The sequence below is a fragment of the Moschus berezovskii genome, chromosome 8 (genome assembly GCF_049115385.1).
Source record: "Moschus berezovskii isolate FMDL1 chromosome 8, NW_MosBer_1.0, whole genome shotgun sequence".
Classification (NCBI taxonomy): Eukaryota; Metazoa; Chordata; class Mammalia; order Artiodactyla; family Moschidae; genus Moschus; species Moschus berezovskii.
Window position 1 is genome coordinate 98,086,072 of NC_142467.1, and position 12,362 is coordinate 98,098,433.

The window sequence follows — 12,362 nt, forward strand, 5'->3', positions numbered from 1 at the left end:
CGTTGACTCCTCCCGAGCGCTTTGTGAGATCCCTGTTGTACAGTGTACCTAAACTAAACCCCGCTCCCCTTCAGCGTCGGGGTCAAGCTAGCGCTCAACAGGCGTCGTTATTAGGTTGATAGGTGCGAGGCCGTGCTTCAGACACTGCTGAGATTTGGAACAAGGAGTGGTTCAAAAAATTTCCTGGAGAAGGCGAGAAGTCATTTTAGACTTCATACCCTAATTTTGGAACTTCCTTGCAAAATGTAAAGAAGGAGCAGCTAGTTTATTCAGAATGCAAGATCCAGGGTCGCCCGAAGTTTGAGTCTCCGGGTGTGACCAAGAATAGTACACGTCTCTGGACCTCCGTATCGTTATCTTCTAAATGGTGATGATTTTTCTTAGAAGCACCTAGCACAATTCTTTGCGCAGAACAAATGCCCCAAAATGATAGTTATTGTTAAAAAGGTAAGGTGTAAAATATTACAGAATGAGTGCATGCTGTACCCGTTACTTTTCATTTTTGTTTACAGTTAGGGTCTTAAACCAATGATTATTCACATGATACAAAATGTCAAATGTGCAAAAGAATGTAAGAAAACGGAGTCAGTCTGCCTCTTCCGGACACTGTCCTTGACAACCACTGTAAAGTTTTTTGGTGTATCTACAGAGATGTTTTATTTATTTTTATCAGTGTTTTTCACGTAAATGATAGGCATTCAGCATCTTGCCTTCCCCACCCCACCCCAACTTGGAGGTCTTATTAAAATAAAGCTTGAGGTTGAAGAAAGTTTTGGTTAAATTAATGGGACATGTATTCAGACAAAATTAGCTAAAATAAGCTTAGATTGTTCCAGAGCACCATAACAATAGAGCTGATAACTTGGCTTTAGCCGGAAGTTAGAGATCAGCTATGCCTCTGTGTGACACTTGAGGGAAGATGCACAGAGGAGAAGGCAATGGCAAGCCACTCCAGTACTCTTGCCTAGAAAATCCCATGGATGGAGGAGCCTGGTAGGCTGCAGTCCGTGGGGTCGCTAAGGGTCAGACACGACTGAGCGACTTCACTTTCACTTTTCACTTTCACACATTGGAGAAGGAAATGGCAACCCACTCCAGTGTTCTTGCCTGGAGAATCCCAGGGACAGGGGAGCCTGTGGGCTTCCGTCTATGGGGTCACACACAGTCGGACACGACTGAAGTGACTTAGCAGCAGCAGCAGCAGAGATCAGCTATGCCTCTGTGTGACACTTGAGGGAAGATGCACAGAGGAGAAGGCAATGGCAAGCCACTCCAGTACTCTTGCCTAGAAAATCCCATGGATGGAGGAACCTGGTAGGCTGCAGTCCGTGGGGTCGCTAAGGGTCAGACACGACTGAGCGACTTCACTTTCACTTTTCACTTTCACACATTGGAGAAGGAAATGGCAACCCACTCCAGTGTTCTTGCCTGGAGAATCCCAGGGACAGGGGAGCCTGTGGGCTTCCGTCTATGGGGTCACACACAGTCGGACACGACTGAAGTGACTTAGCAGCAGCAGCAGCACAGAGGTAGGGCAACTTGACCAAGCTAACAGCGCTACCAAGTGGCAGAACGAGGAAGATTTGTAGTTTTCTGACTCTCAAGTCCTTAGAGCTCTCTTAGAAGGGTCCCAAGGTTACATTTTCTTTTTTGGCCAAGACACTCAGCTTGCAGGGTTTTAGTTCCCTGACTAGGGATCGAACCCAGACCCCCATCAGTGAAAGCACTGAATTCTAACTACCCATAGGAGGCAGGGTATTCCCAAGATTACATTTCTGAAAAACTGGCTTTCGAGTATCTCATTCTTCTAAGGCAGCCCCTATTAAATCTCTGATAGAGGGGCAGATAAGATCATGACTTGGCTTCCCTAGTGGCTCAGTGGTAAAGAATCCACCTGTCAATGCAGGAGACTTAGATTTGGAAGCTGGGTGGGGAAGATCTGGAGAAGGAAAATGGCAACCCACTCCAGTATTCTTGCCTGGGAAATCCCATGGACAGAAGAGTCAGACACAACTTAGAGACTAAGCAACAGTAGTTGCTTTACAGTGTTGTGTTAGTTTCTGCTGTACAGTAGGGTGATATGTACATACATATATACTGTTCTGTCACTCAGTCATGTCCAACTCTGTGACCCCATCGACTGCATCACACCAGGCTTCCCTGTCCTTCACTGTCTCCTGGAGTTTGCTCAAACTCATGTCCATCGAGTCAGTGATGCCATCCAACCATCTCATCCTCTGTCATCCCCTTCTCCTCCTGCCTTCAATCTTTCCCAGCATTAGGGTCTTTCCAGTGAGTCAGTTCTTCACATCAGGTGGTCAAAGTACTGGAGCTTCAACTTCAGCGTCAGTACCTCCAATGAGTATTCAGGGTTGATTTCCTTTAGGATTGACTAGTTTGATCTCTTTGCAGTCCAAGTGGCTTTCAAGAATCTCCTCTATACCCACAGTTTGAGAGCATCAATTCTTTAGCACTCAACCTTCTTTATGGTCCAACTCTAAGGTACACGACTACCCGAAAAATCATATACATATACTGGTATGTATATATGTATACATATGCATATACTGGGAAAAAAAAGACTATACAGACCTTTGTCGGCAAAGTGATGTCGCTACTTTTTAATATGATCTCTGGGTTTGTCATAGCTTTTCTTCCAGGGAGGAAGCATCTTTTAATCTCATGGCTGAAGTCACCATCTGCAGTGATTTTGGAGCCCAAGAAAATAAAGTTTGTACCTGTTTCCATTTTTTCCCAATCTGTTTGCCATGAAGTAATGGGACCATAGGCCATGATCTTAGTTTTTTGAATGCTGAGTTTTAAGCCAGCTTTTTCACCCTCTTTCACCTTCATCAAGAGGCTCTTTAGTTCCTCTTGATTTCTGCCACTAGGGTAGTGTTATCTGCATATCTGAGGTTATGTACGTATATATGTGTATTATATATATCCTCTTGTTTAGATTGCCTTACCATTTAGGTCACCACAGAGCATAGAGTAGAGTTCTCTGTGATAAACAGGGATCATCAAAAAAGAGAGTTCCAGAAAAACATCTACTTCTGCTTTATTGACTACGCCAAAGCCTTTGACTGTGTGGATCACAACAAACTGGAAAATTCTTCAAGAGATGGGAATACCAGACCACCTGACCTGCCTTCTAAGGAATCTGTATGCAGGTCAAGAAGCAACAGTTAGAACCAGACATGGAACAACAGAGTGGTTCCAAATTGGAAAAGGAGTATGTCAAGGCTGTATATCATCACCCTGCTTATTTAACTTGTATGGAGAGTACGTCATGCGAAATGCAGGGCTGGATGAATCACAAGGTGAAATCAACATTGCTGGGAGAAATATCAATAACCTCAGATAAGCAGATGACACCACCCTTAAGGCAGAAAGTGAAGAAGAACTAAAGAGCCGCTTGATGAAAGTGAAAGAGGAGAGTGAAAAAGTTGGCTTTAAACTTCAGCATTCAGAAAACTAAGATCATGGCATCCGGTCCTATCACTTCATGGCAAATAGAGAAAAAATTGAAACAGTGACAGCCTATTTTTCTGAGCTCCAAAATCACTGCATGGTGACTGCAGCCATGAGATTAAAAGATGCTTGCCCCTTGGAAGAAAAGCTACGACCAACCTAGACAGCATATTAAAAAGCAGAGACATTACTTTGCTGACAAAGGTCTGTATAGTCAAAGCTATGGTTTTTCCAGTAGTCATGTATGGATGTGAGAGTTGGACCATACAGAAAGCTGAGCGCTGAAGAATTGATGCTTTTGAACTGTGGTGTTGGAGAAGACTCCCTTGGACTGCAAGGAGGTCAAACCAGTCAATCCTAACCCTGAATATTCATTGGAGGTACTGACGCTGAAGCTGAAGCTCCAATACTTTGACCACCGGATGCGAAGAACTGACTCATTGGAAAAGCCCCTGATGCTGGGAAAGACTGAAGGGGGAGAAGGGGATGACAGAGGATGAGATGGTTGGATGGCATCACCGACTCGATGGGCATGAGTTTGAGCAAGCTCTGGGAGTTGGTGATGGACAGGAAGCCTGGTGTGCAGCAGACCTTGGGGTCGCAAAGTTGGACACGACTGAGGGACTGAACTGAACTGAATAAAGTATAATTATGTCAATCCCAATCTCCCAATTCATCCCACCCTACTTCCCTCCTTGGTATCCACAAGTTTGCTAAGACAGCTTTCAATGAGCAAGGAAACTTCCTGGAGACGACACCTGAGCTGAAAGCAGGATAAGGAACTAGCTGTGAAAAGAGCCAGGTGGTATAGTTTCTGGCATAAGCCCCGGGGCAGGGCGGCTGGATGAGGTCAGCCTGAGCGCATTAAGGGGGCAGATGGGGCAGGGTCCTGTGGGTTGCTTTGGCTTTCACTCAGTAAAAGAGATCCGTGGAGGGTTCTTGAGCAGAGGGAGGGTGTCAACTTAGATGTTAGAAGGCGCCCTTCTGGGCCTGTGGGGGAAACTGAAGGAATGGGGGCAGATGAGTTGATAATGAGGGCTGGGAGCTGGAAATATGGAGAGATGTAAGCTGGTTTGGCAGCTTTCCAGGTGGCACTAGTGGTAAGGAACCTGCCTGCCAATGCAGGAGACATAAGACTCAGGTTCAATCCCTGGGTTGGGAAGATCCCCTGGAGAAGGGCATGACAACCCACTCCAGTATTCTTGCTTGGAGAAGTCCACGGACTGAGGGATCCTGCAGGCATAGGGTTGTGAAAAATCAAACACAACTGAAGCGAGTTAACACACAAGCAGGTTTAGGAGCTATTGTGGAGGTGGGGTTAACAAGAGATGGCAGTAAGAAAGGAATAAACCCAAAAGATTACGGTGAACAAGCAAACAGTGTCTGTACAGGATAGAAGCTGAGGGCTTTGAGGCAATGAGACTTAAACTTCTCAGCCCCTTTCCTGCTGGGCCACCTTCAGAGACGTTGCCAAACTTCCCGGCCTTAATGAGTGGGGGCTGTATGTGTGCAGATAAGGAGAACTCCAAAAATGGTAGCTATTTACAAAAAATACAACGTTGGGGCCAGAAAAAAAATTAAGGTGGAGCAGTTGGCCCAGAGGTGACAGTAAGAGCTGGCACCAGGGGGCAGTAGCGAGCAGGGTGGGGGAGGCTTAGCAGGTCTGAAGCCACTTAAACTAGATTGTGGTGCCCAAGTGCTGGGCCCAGGACAAAGCCTGCCTGGGGGCACGTGTCCAGGCACTGTGCCGAGGAGGTGGGCAGGTCACTGCCGCCTTCTGGAGTCGGGATCAGAGCCTAATAAGGGATATTTGTTCGGGAGAAACCTGAACGGCCGCATGGTAGAATTCAGTCGGAGGCCAGCAGACAGCGGGCTTCCTGCCCTCCCTCCTTCCCCCTGGAGAGAGTTGCCCCAGCTCAGAGGATCTCAGGGCGGCTGAAGCTGGGGCTTCCCCCCACCAGCCTCCCACTCTCCCCCACAAACACTCCAGGCCCAGGCGGTGTACAATAGGCACTTTATTAGTGGTTGGAATGCAGTTACACATGGGGGTGTGCGGACAGAATGGGGGAGGGGGCAGGCAGGCACAGGAGACAAGAAACCCCAGGCTGGGGTTTCTCCAGATCCCGGATCCGGGGGCCTTGAGATATGGCGAAGGGAGAACGGGCACACCAGTTCCCCTGAATTCAACACATTTGGCAAAAGGCTCCTCAAAGTGAGGGGTGACAGGTGGGGGGGGTGCCCATTTTCCCAAGGCATCTACCCCCATCCCCCCTTCAAAATCGTCCCTTGGGTGGATTCAGTTTCTTTTCTCTCTCAAAAAGAGAGATGTGTCAATAAGTGGCAGAGAAAAGGGGAGATTCGGCCGGACTCAGCCAGCCAGCCGGTTTCCATTAAGCCGCTATTACCAAACTCCTCCCTGCTCCCCACCAGCCTACCCTCAGTCTCCCTACCCCCACAACCTACCTCCCTCTTCTCCACCCCTTCGACACCCCAGCTACTGCCTCCCTGGCCAGGAGACACCCCTACCTGGGCACACACAGCAACACCCGAGGAGGGGACATCAGCATTCTTTAGCCAGCCCCATTTCAGCCGTGAAGACAGAAAAAGCTAACAGACCCTTTAATGCATGTCCAGGTTTAAAAAAAAAAAAAATGCCTGCAGTGGCCAGTAGCCAGTTGTTCAGCCTGGAGAAAGGGTTCTGGCATCCTGGCAAGAGCAGACGCAGGTTACAGTGGCCCTGTTGCAGCCACCAAATACTGTCCTAAGGGGCAGGAACCGCAGGGCAGCCCAGAGGCCCCTCACATGTTGGATATTAAGAAGCCCCACCTGGCTTCTCATCCGGGCTGGTGGGGGGCGAAGTAGTGAGGGGGGAGGCGCCGAGAAAACTCCGACTGGCCCTTGGCATAGGAAGGCGATGGCCCCAGATCCTGCAGGTTCCCCGGTGGGAACTGGGTGATGGGTGGGGCAGGACGGGGGCGGCAGTGATAGGACCTCAGGCCAGCCCGTGGCTGGGGGTTCTGGCCCAGCTGCCCAGCACCCATCACGAAACTTCCAGGGAGGGTGGGGCGGGGCCTCTAGGCCTCCACCTGCCTCTTGTTGGTCTTGTTCAAGATCTTCTTGAGGGTGAGAGACATGAAGTAAGGCCTCTCGGGTGTCCCGTCATTCCTCTCCAGGTCCTCCACTGCGGAGAGAGGCCCCAGAGCAGGCGGCGTGAGGGGAGCCCACGGGCGGGGGCACCGGGGGATTGGGTGGGCCACAGAGAAGCCTCAGAAGGTTAGGAAGCAAGAGGCGCTGGGGCTGGAGGGGGCAAAACTGGAGCAGGGTGGGAACGGGGGACACACACACACGCTGATCCCCACTCCCAGGTCCGAAAGCCCCACGTGCACCCGCCCTGATCTACAAGCCAGCCTCCCTCTCTACTCCTCGACTTCCACCCGCTTCCCCTCCTCCGCACTCCCCTTCAACAGGATGTCTCTCAGCTCGGGCGACATGAAGTAGGGTCGCTCCTGAGAGCCGTCATTTCTTTCCAGGTCCTCACCTGGGCTCCCCCAGGAACCAGCAAGGGGGGAAAGGGTGGTCAGGGAGGGGATGAGGGAGGCGGAGGGGGGAGTTCAGGGAAGCCAGCAGGCGTGGAGGAGAGGAAGAGAAAAGAGAAAACAAAAAACCAAAAAATAGACGGAGAGACCAGAGTTAGTGGCAGCCACAGATGTCCCCCACAAAGCCAGAAACTCCAAAGCCGAGGGCCCAAGGGACAGTGTTCCAGCTGCAGCCTGACCAAGGGACAAGAGGATGGAGCAACTCTGAACGCCGGGGAGAAGCTGGGGGGGTGGGAGGTGGGGCAGCCCGGGGCCCTAGGGACAGTCAGGCTCTGGGGAGGCCACGGGCACCAGGTGGGCAGATGTGTAGCCCCATCGCAGGGAGGTGTTCTGCCCAAAGGGGAGAAGGGAGTCAGGGCCCAGCAAGGGTCGGGGGTGAGGGGTTACTCACAGAAACAGAGGAAAAGTGTGTCTACACACATGCCATAGACACTGAAGAAGCCATGGGCAATCAGGTAGGAGCCAATGACCACCGTCTGGGCGAAGAACAGACAAGCTGTTGCCACCCCTCTGCCCAGGGCAGCCTCCACCCACCACCTCATCCATTCCCAGCTAGCAGCGTGCCATTTCCCTGCTGATAAGCCAGCCCCTCATTTAAAGCCTTTGGCTGCATTTTTTAGGGAATGATAGGTTTTGCCAGTATTCTTTTTTCTTTTTAATTTTTTTGGCTGCACTACAAGGGGTGTGGGATCTTAGTTCCCGAGCAGGGATCAAACTCATGCCCCCTGAATTGGAAGCACAGAGTCTTAACCTCTGGACCGCCAGGGAAGTCCCCAGCGCATGACAGCTGTAATGCCCACATCCCTACTAGACTGCATCTGTCCCATTTATATCCCCCAGCAACCTGGAAACTCAGAGGGCCTTGGCAGGTACTTGATAAACATTGATTGACTAGAGTGAGCAGATTAAATAACTCGCCCAGAGTCACTGAGAACTAGCAAACAAAGAACTAAGATAAAAAAACCGAGGCCACTGGGCTCCAAGTCCCACACTCAGAGACTGTACTACTCTTAGGGTGACGACCTAAACCCCTAACCACAGCCCCATCCCCTGCCTGCCCGACCTCCACCGCCTCATGCCGTCACTCCCTCCACACCGCCCACACTCATTTGCTCGCTGTTCCTGGCACAGACCTGCCTCAGGGCCTCAGGTGTCTATCCCCTCTGCCACAATATTGCCTGCATCTCTTTCAGATCTTAGACATGACATCACTTCCATGGGGAAGCCCTCTAGACTCCCACACCTGCCCACATCATCCACTGCAAGCTCTAACACTTGGTTCCCTGTAATTCTTCTTCTGGAACATACAACTTTGCAAGCATACATCTAATTGGCATCATCATGGGCATGTGGAATATGTGGGATCTTACTTCCCTAAGCAGAGATCGAACCCATGCCTCCTGCATTGGCAGCATGGAGTCTTAACCACTGGACCACCAGGGAGGTCCCATGTCTATTTACTCCTAACTGTAAGGCCTTTGAAGGGAAGCCCTCCCAGGTCATGCCTGGAACATGGTTGTGCTAAGTCGCTTCAGTCGTGTCTGACTCTTTTTGTGACCCTATGGACTGTAGCCCACCAGACTCCTCTGTTCATGGGATTCTCCAGGCAAGAAGACTGGAGTGGGTTGCCGTGCCCTCCACCAGGGTATCTTCTTGACCCAGGGATCAAAACTGCATCTCCTTTGACTCCTGCACTGCAGGCGGATCCTTTACCACTGAGTCACCAGGAAAGCCCTGGAACATGGTTGGTACTTAATAAATGTTTGTGGCCTGAGTTAATCAACCATTCCCCACCTCTGCTTCCATTCACATCTGTCCAGTCAGAGGAGGCCAGGCGAGTCCCAACGTTTCCTTCTCCCCATCCCCTGCCCACCCCCAAAGGTTCATACCACTACAGGGACCCAGTAATAATTGAGGGGTGGTGCTGTGTCCTGCACGATCCTGATTCGGTGAGTGAAGAAGAAGAAAGCCAGGATCCCTGGAGAGCAGAAGGAAATAGAGATGGTTGAGGGTTCTGGATAAAGGAAATGCCACCCGCCCCCCAACCAAGAAGACCCCAGAGAAGACAGTTATCATAGAAGACATGGGGGCCAATAGCAGCTCACAAACGGCCTCCAACAGTCTCTCTGCAGCCAGACAGCACTCACCCACGCTACCGACTATCAGAAGTTTGCCCAACAGGAAGAGGAAGTCAGTGACTTTATCCAGGACAGCCACCCTACAGGGGACAGTAAGAAGCAGACGTGAATGCTGGCTCAGGGCCTGGGGGAGGAGGGAGGTGGCCAGAGAAGGGTATTTTTCCCTGACCTGATGATGTTTCTCATGAGCAGGAAGAAGGCGTTTCTGGCTGAGGTGCAGAAGTTGGTGCCATAGATGGCAATCTGGAGGGAGGTGGGAGCAATGGATCAGCCCCACCGGGCCAGGGAATGAGGGCCCCTCCAGCTAGCAGCAGCTGGTGGGTTAGTTCCTGGTCCCAGGCCTACTCACCATGATGTAGGCATTTCTGTTGAGGAATTTGATGAATTTCTCCAGACACCAAAAGCAGCATTTGAGACAGCTCATGAGGAACTTTGCAAACTTGTTCTCTGCCGCTGGTAGATGAGAGAGATGCAGAGGTGAGAGGAAACCCCACTCGGCCTGGTAGGAGGCCCTACTTCCTTGTTTCACACACTTGGCAGAGTCCAGGACTCTTAAAGCCCCCTTCTCGAATAGACAAGGAGAGGGAGACTTGATTCAGGACCCTTGGTCCTGCCCCGCACGCTGGTAGGAACCAACAGTGACTCTCAGCCCAGTCCCCCAAAACAGGCATTCAGGGCAGCCTCGAAGATAGCAATAAGTGACAACCCACACGGCTACCCTGGCCCTACCTCCCAGGCAGGAGCCAATCTTTGAGACCTCCTTGGCTCCACCCCGAAGTACAACCAATCCCAGCCTGACCGTCTCTTCAGGAACCAATGGCGGCCCCGCCTCTTGTTCCCACCCCTTCAACGGAAAGAACTTTCAATGGGCTCTTTCAGCCATTCCTCATCACAGGAACGAATCACGAAAGCCCCATAGGCAGCAACCACTCTCTGTCCCACTAATTTAGCCCCACCTCCCTCCAAGAATCAATCCCAATCTACCCCCTTAGCCCCGCCCCCCGTGGGAATCACGTCAACCACCTGTGGGCCATACCTTTCAAGCGCTGATCCAAGTACTCCAGCATCACTCGGATGACCTGCACGATGGCCAGAAGGAGGGAGCCAAAGGCCAGGGAGCCTGTGTGATATCTTTGAGCCGAGGGGGTGGTCATTGGCCGGGCCAGGCCTCTTCCACTCCATCTCACCCCCCACCCCCAGTCCATCTGGGTCCCCACCTGAGCGCCCGGCCAAAGGCAGAGAAGAGCGGGAAGGCAGGCAGATCATCTGGCTTGTTCATGGCCCAGTAGTAGGAGGCGAACGCCCCTGCTAGCGTGACCTGGCCCAGTGCCAGCACGAAGTTGGCCAGCCAGAAGAACATGAAGACGTTGAAGATCTGCAGGCCCAACAGGGCCCGGTGGTAGGTCGATTCACCACCATAGAAGGCGAACTGGCAGTGGGCTCCAGGACACAGGCGGGATTCATTGGAGGAAGGAAAGGTCTGTGGGAGGGATGCAGAGCCTGGTCACATCATAGGGCCTTGTGGTTCAGAGTGGGCTCTGGGCATCAGGCCCAGGTCAGGTGGACCATGGGGTGGGACAGGAGTCATGAGGAACTGAGTTAAGGAACTGGGAGTTCACAAGAAGGGCCTGCAAAAAGTTCAGAGATCCTTGTCTCAGTGGGCATCAGGGAGGCAGGATAAACTATCATGAGGATCAGTGGAGTGGCCATGTGGACAGATCACAAGTGGCAGAGATCACTATGAAGACCACAGAGGGCAGGTGAGGGGCTTGTGAAAAGCAAGGACAGGGTTCTGGAAGCAAGAACTGGCCACCATTGGGTGAAGAGAGGGGTGCAGTAGCAGGAGACAAAGTCAAGGGTGGGGGGAAAGTGAGTGGATCAGCACTTAGGGAGCAGGGGGTAGTGGGGGCCAGACTGGATCTCTTCCTCCCCATGCCCCCTGCATCTGTCACAGGACATACAGCAGGCGTCAAATGTTTGCTCAATGGTCCCCAAGTGGGAACAAGAGATTTCAGATCATCTGTGGGCTATCAGAGAAACAGCCACCCCTCTATTTGGACACTCACCTCGGGGTTGCACGTTTTCCCAGCAACTGGGCAGCTGGTGTCATTGAAGATCTTATAGACAGCTTCATTGGAAGTGGACAGGAAGCTAGAAGCTTGTTAAGGAACCTAAGTTCAGGGCTTAGGGACCACAGGGGTGCATGTAAAAAGAATCCATTCCCACACCAGGTTCTGGCCTTGCCCCCAGGCTGTGGGTCATCTCCAGGCAAGCTGGGCACTTTTAGCCATCCCTGGGGTCAGAGACCAGGGTCTGATGGTGGATACATAGCAGTGCTAGCCCAGTAGGCGATGCAAAGGCACAGCAGGAAGAAGGTGACCAGTGGGTACAGCAAGGAGCACATCACATATCCCACAGCCCTGGAAGGAGCAGAGACACAGACATCAAAGCCCGAGCAGCCCCCGCGACTGCCCCAGCCTGACCCTCTGGCATCCCAGCACCCACCTGCTGGCTTCTTTGATGAGTGCGATGGCAATGAGAATTCTCTTCCGTAGAAAGATGAGCAGCAAGATGATAATAACCTCAATGATGCTCAGAATGATCACTGTGGGGGGCAGAAGGTGCATTCAAGTCTGCCACCTGCCTGGGCTCCCCACTCCCACCCAGGCCTCACTGAGTGGGGAGCTGAGACTTACTGAAGGCCACCCAGGTCTGCCGCAAGTGCAGGTACACACGGAAGTCCGTCTGGAAGCCAAGGTCCACCAGGGAGACGTCAGAGCCGGCCTCACCACGCAACCGAGCATATTCCATGTAGCAATGCAGTATTCCTGCACAGGGGAACCACTGACCTCAGCCCAACCACTGCTCCCCCAACGCTGCAAAGCAGGTACAATCATACCCATTTAACAGAAAACAAAAACCAAGGCTGAGAGGGGGCTGCTGTTGCCTCAGGCCTTTGCACTGGCTGTTCCTGCTGCCTGGTTCAGTCTCTCCCCAACTGGATCCCTTACATCTTCTAGCCTCTGCTCTAAAGTCACCTTCTCATGCAACCTTCTAGGATCCTTTCTCCCCTTTAGAATAATATCCTCTTACACTCCAAATTCTTATCCCCCTTCACTGTTTTGACATCCCAGAGGTTATCTGGTTTGCTTCT

The 12,362-nt window shown here is 51.7% G+C and overlaps 1 protein-coding gene across 3 annotated transcripts in view; it reads right to left on the bottom strand.

Annotated features, from left to right (window-relative positions):
- Positions 1-5,471: 5,471 nt before the first annotated feature.
- Positions 5,472-12,362, bottom strand: part of SLC44A2 (solute carrier family 44 member 2 (CTL2 blood group)) — a 34,103-nt gene continuing 27,212 nt past the window's right edge. For 2 of the 3 annotated variants that reach the window (XM_055430026.2, XM_055430025.2), the window contains exons 11-22: positions 11,905-12,036; positions 11,714-11,813; positions 11,536-11,628; positions 11,275-11,359; positions 10,426-10,688; positions 10,245-10,339; positions 9,558-9,661; positions 9,378-9,451; positions 9,218-9,288; positions 8,960-9,048; positions 7,462-7,546; positions 6,662-7,012 (exon numbers count right to left, since the gene is read on the bottom strand). In XM_055430026.2, the coding sequence (XP_055286001.1) occupies positions 6,891-7,012; positions 7,462-7,546; positions 8,960-9,048; positions 9,218-9,288; positions 9,378-9,451; positions 9,558-9,661; positions 10,245-10,339; positions 10,426-10,688; positions 11,275-11,359; positions 11,536-11,628; positions 11,714-11,813; positions 11,905-12,036 (1,313 nt within the window). In that variant the 3' untranslated portion in view covers positions 6,662-6,890. The other variant, XM_055430027.2, reaches the window with a different exon arrangement.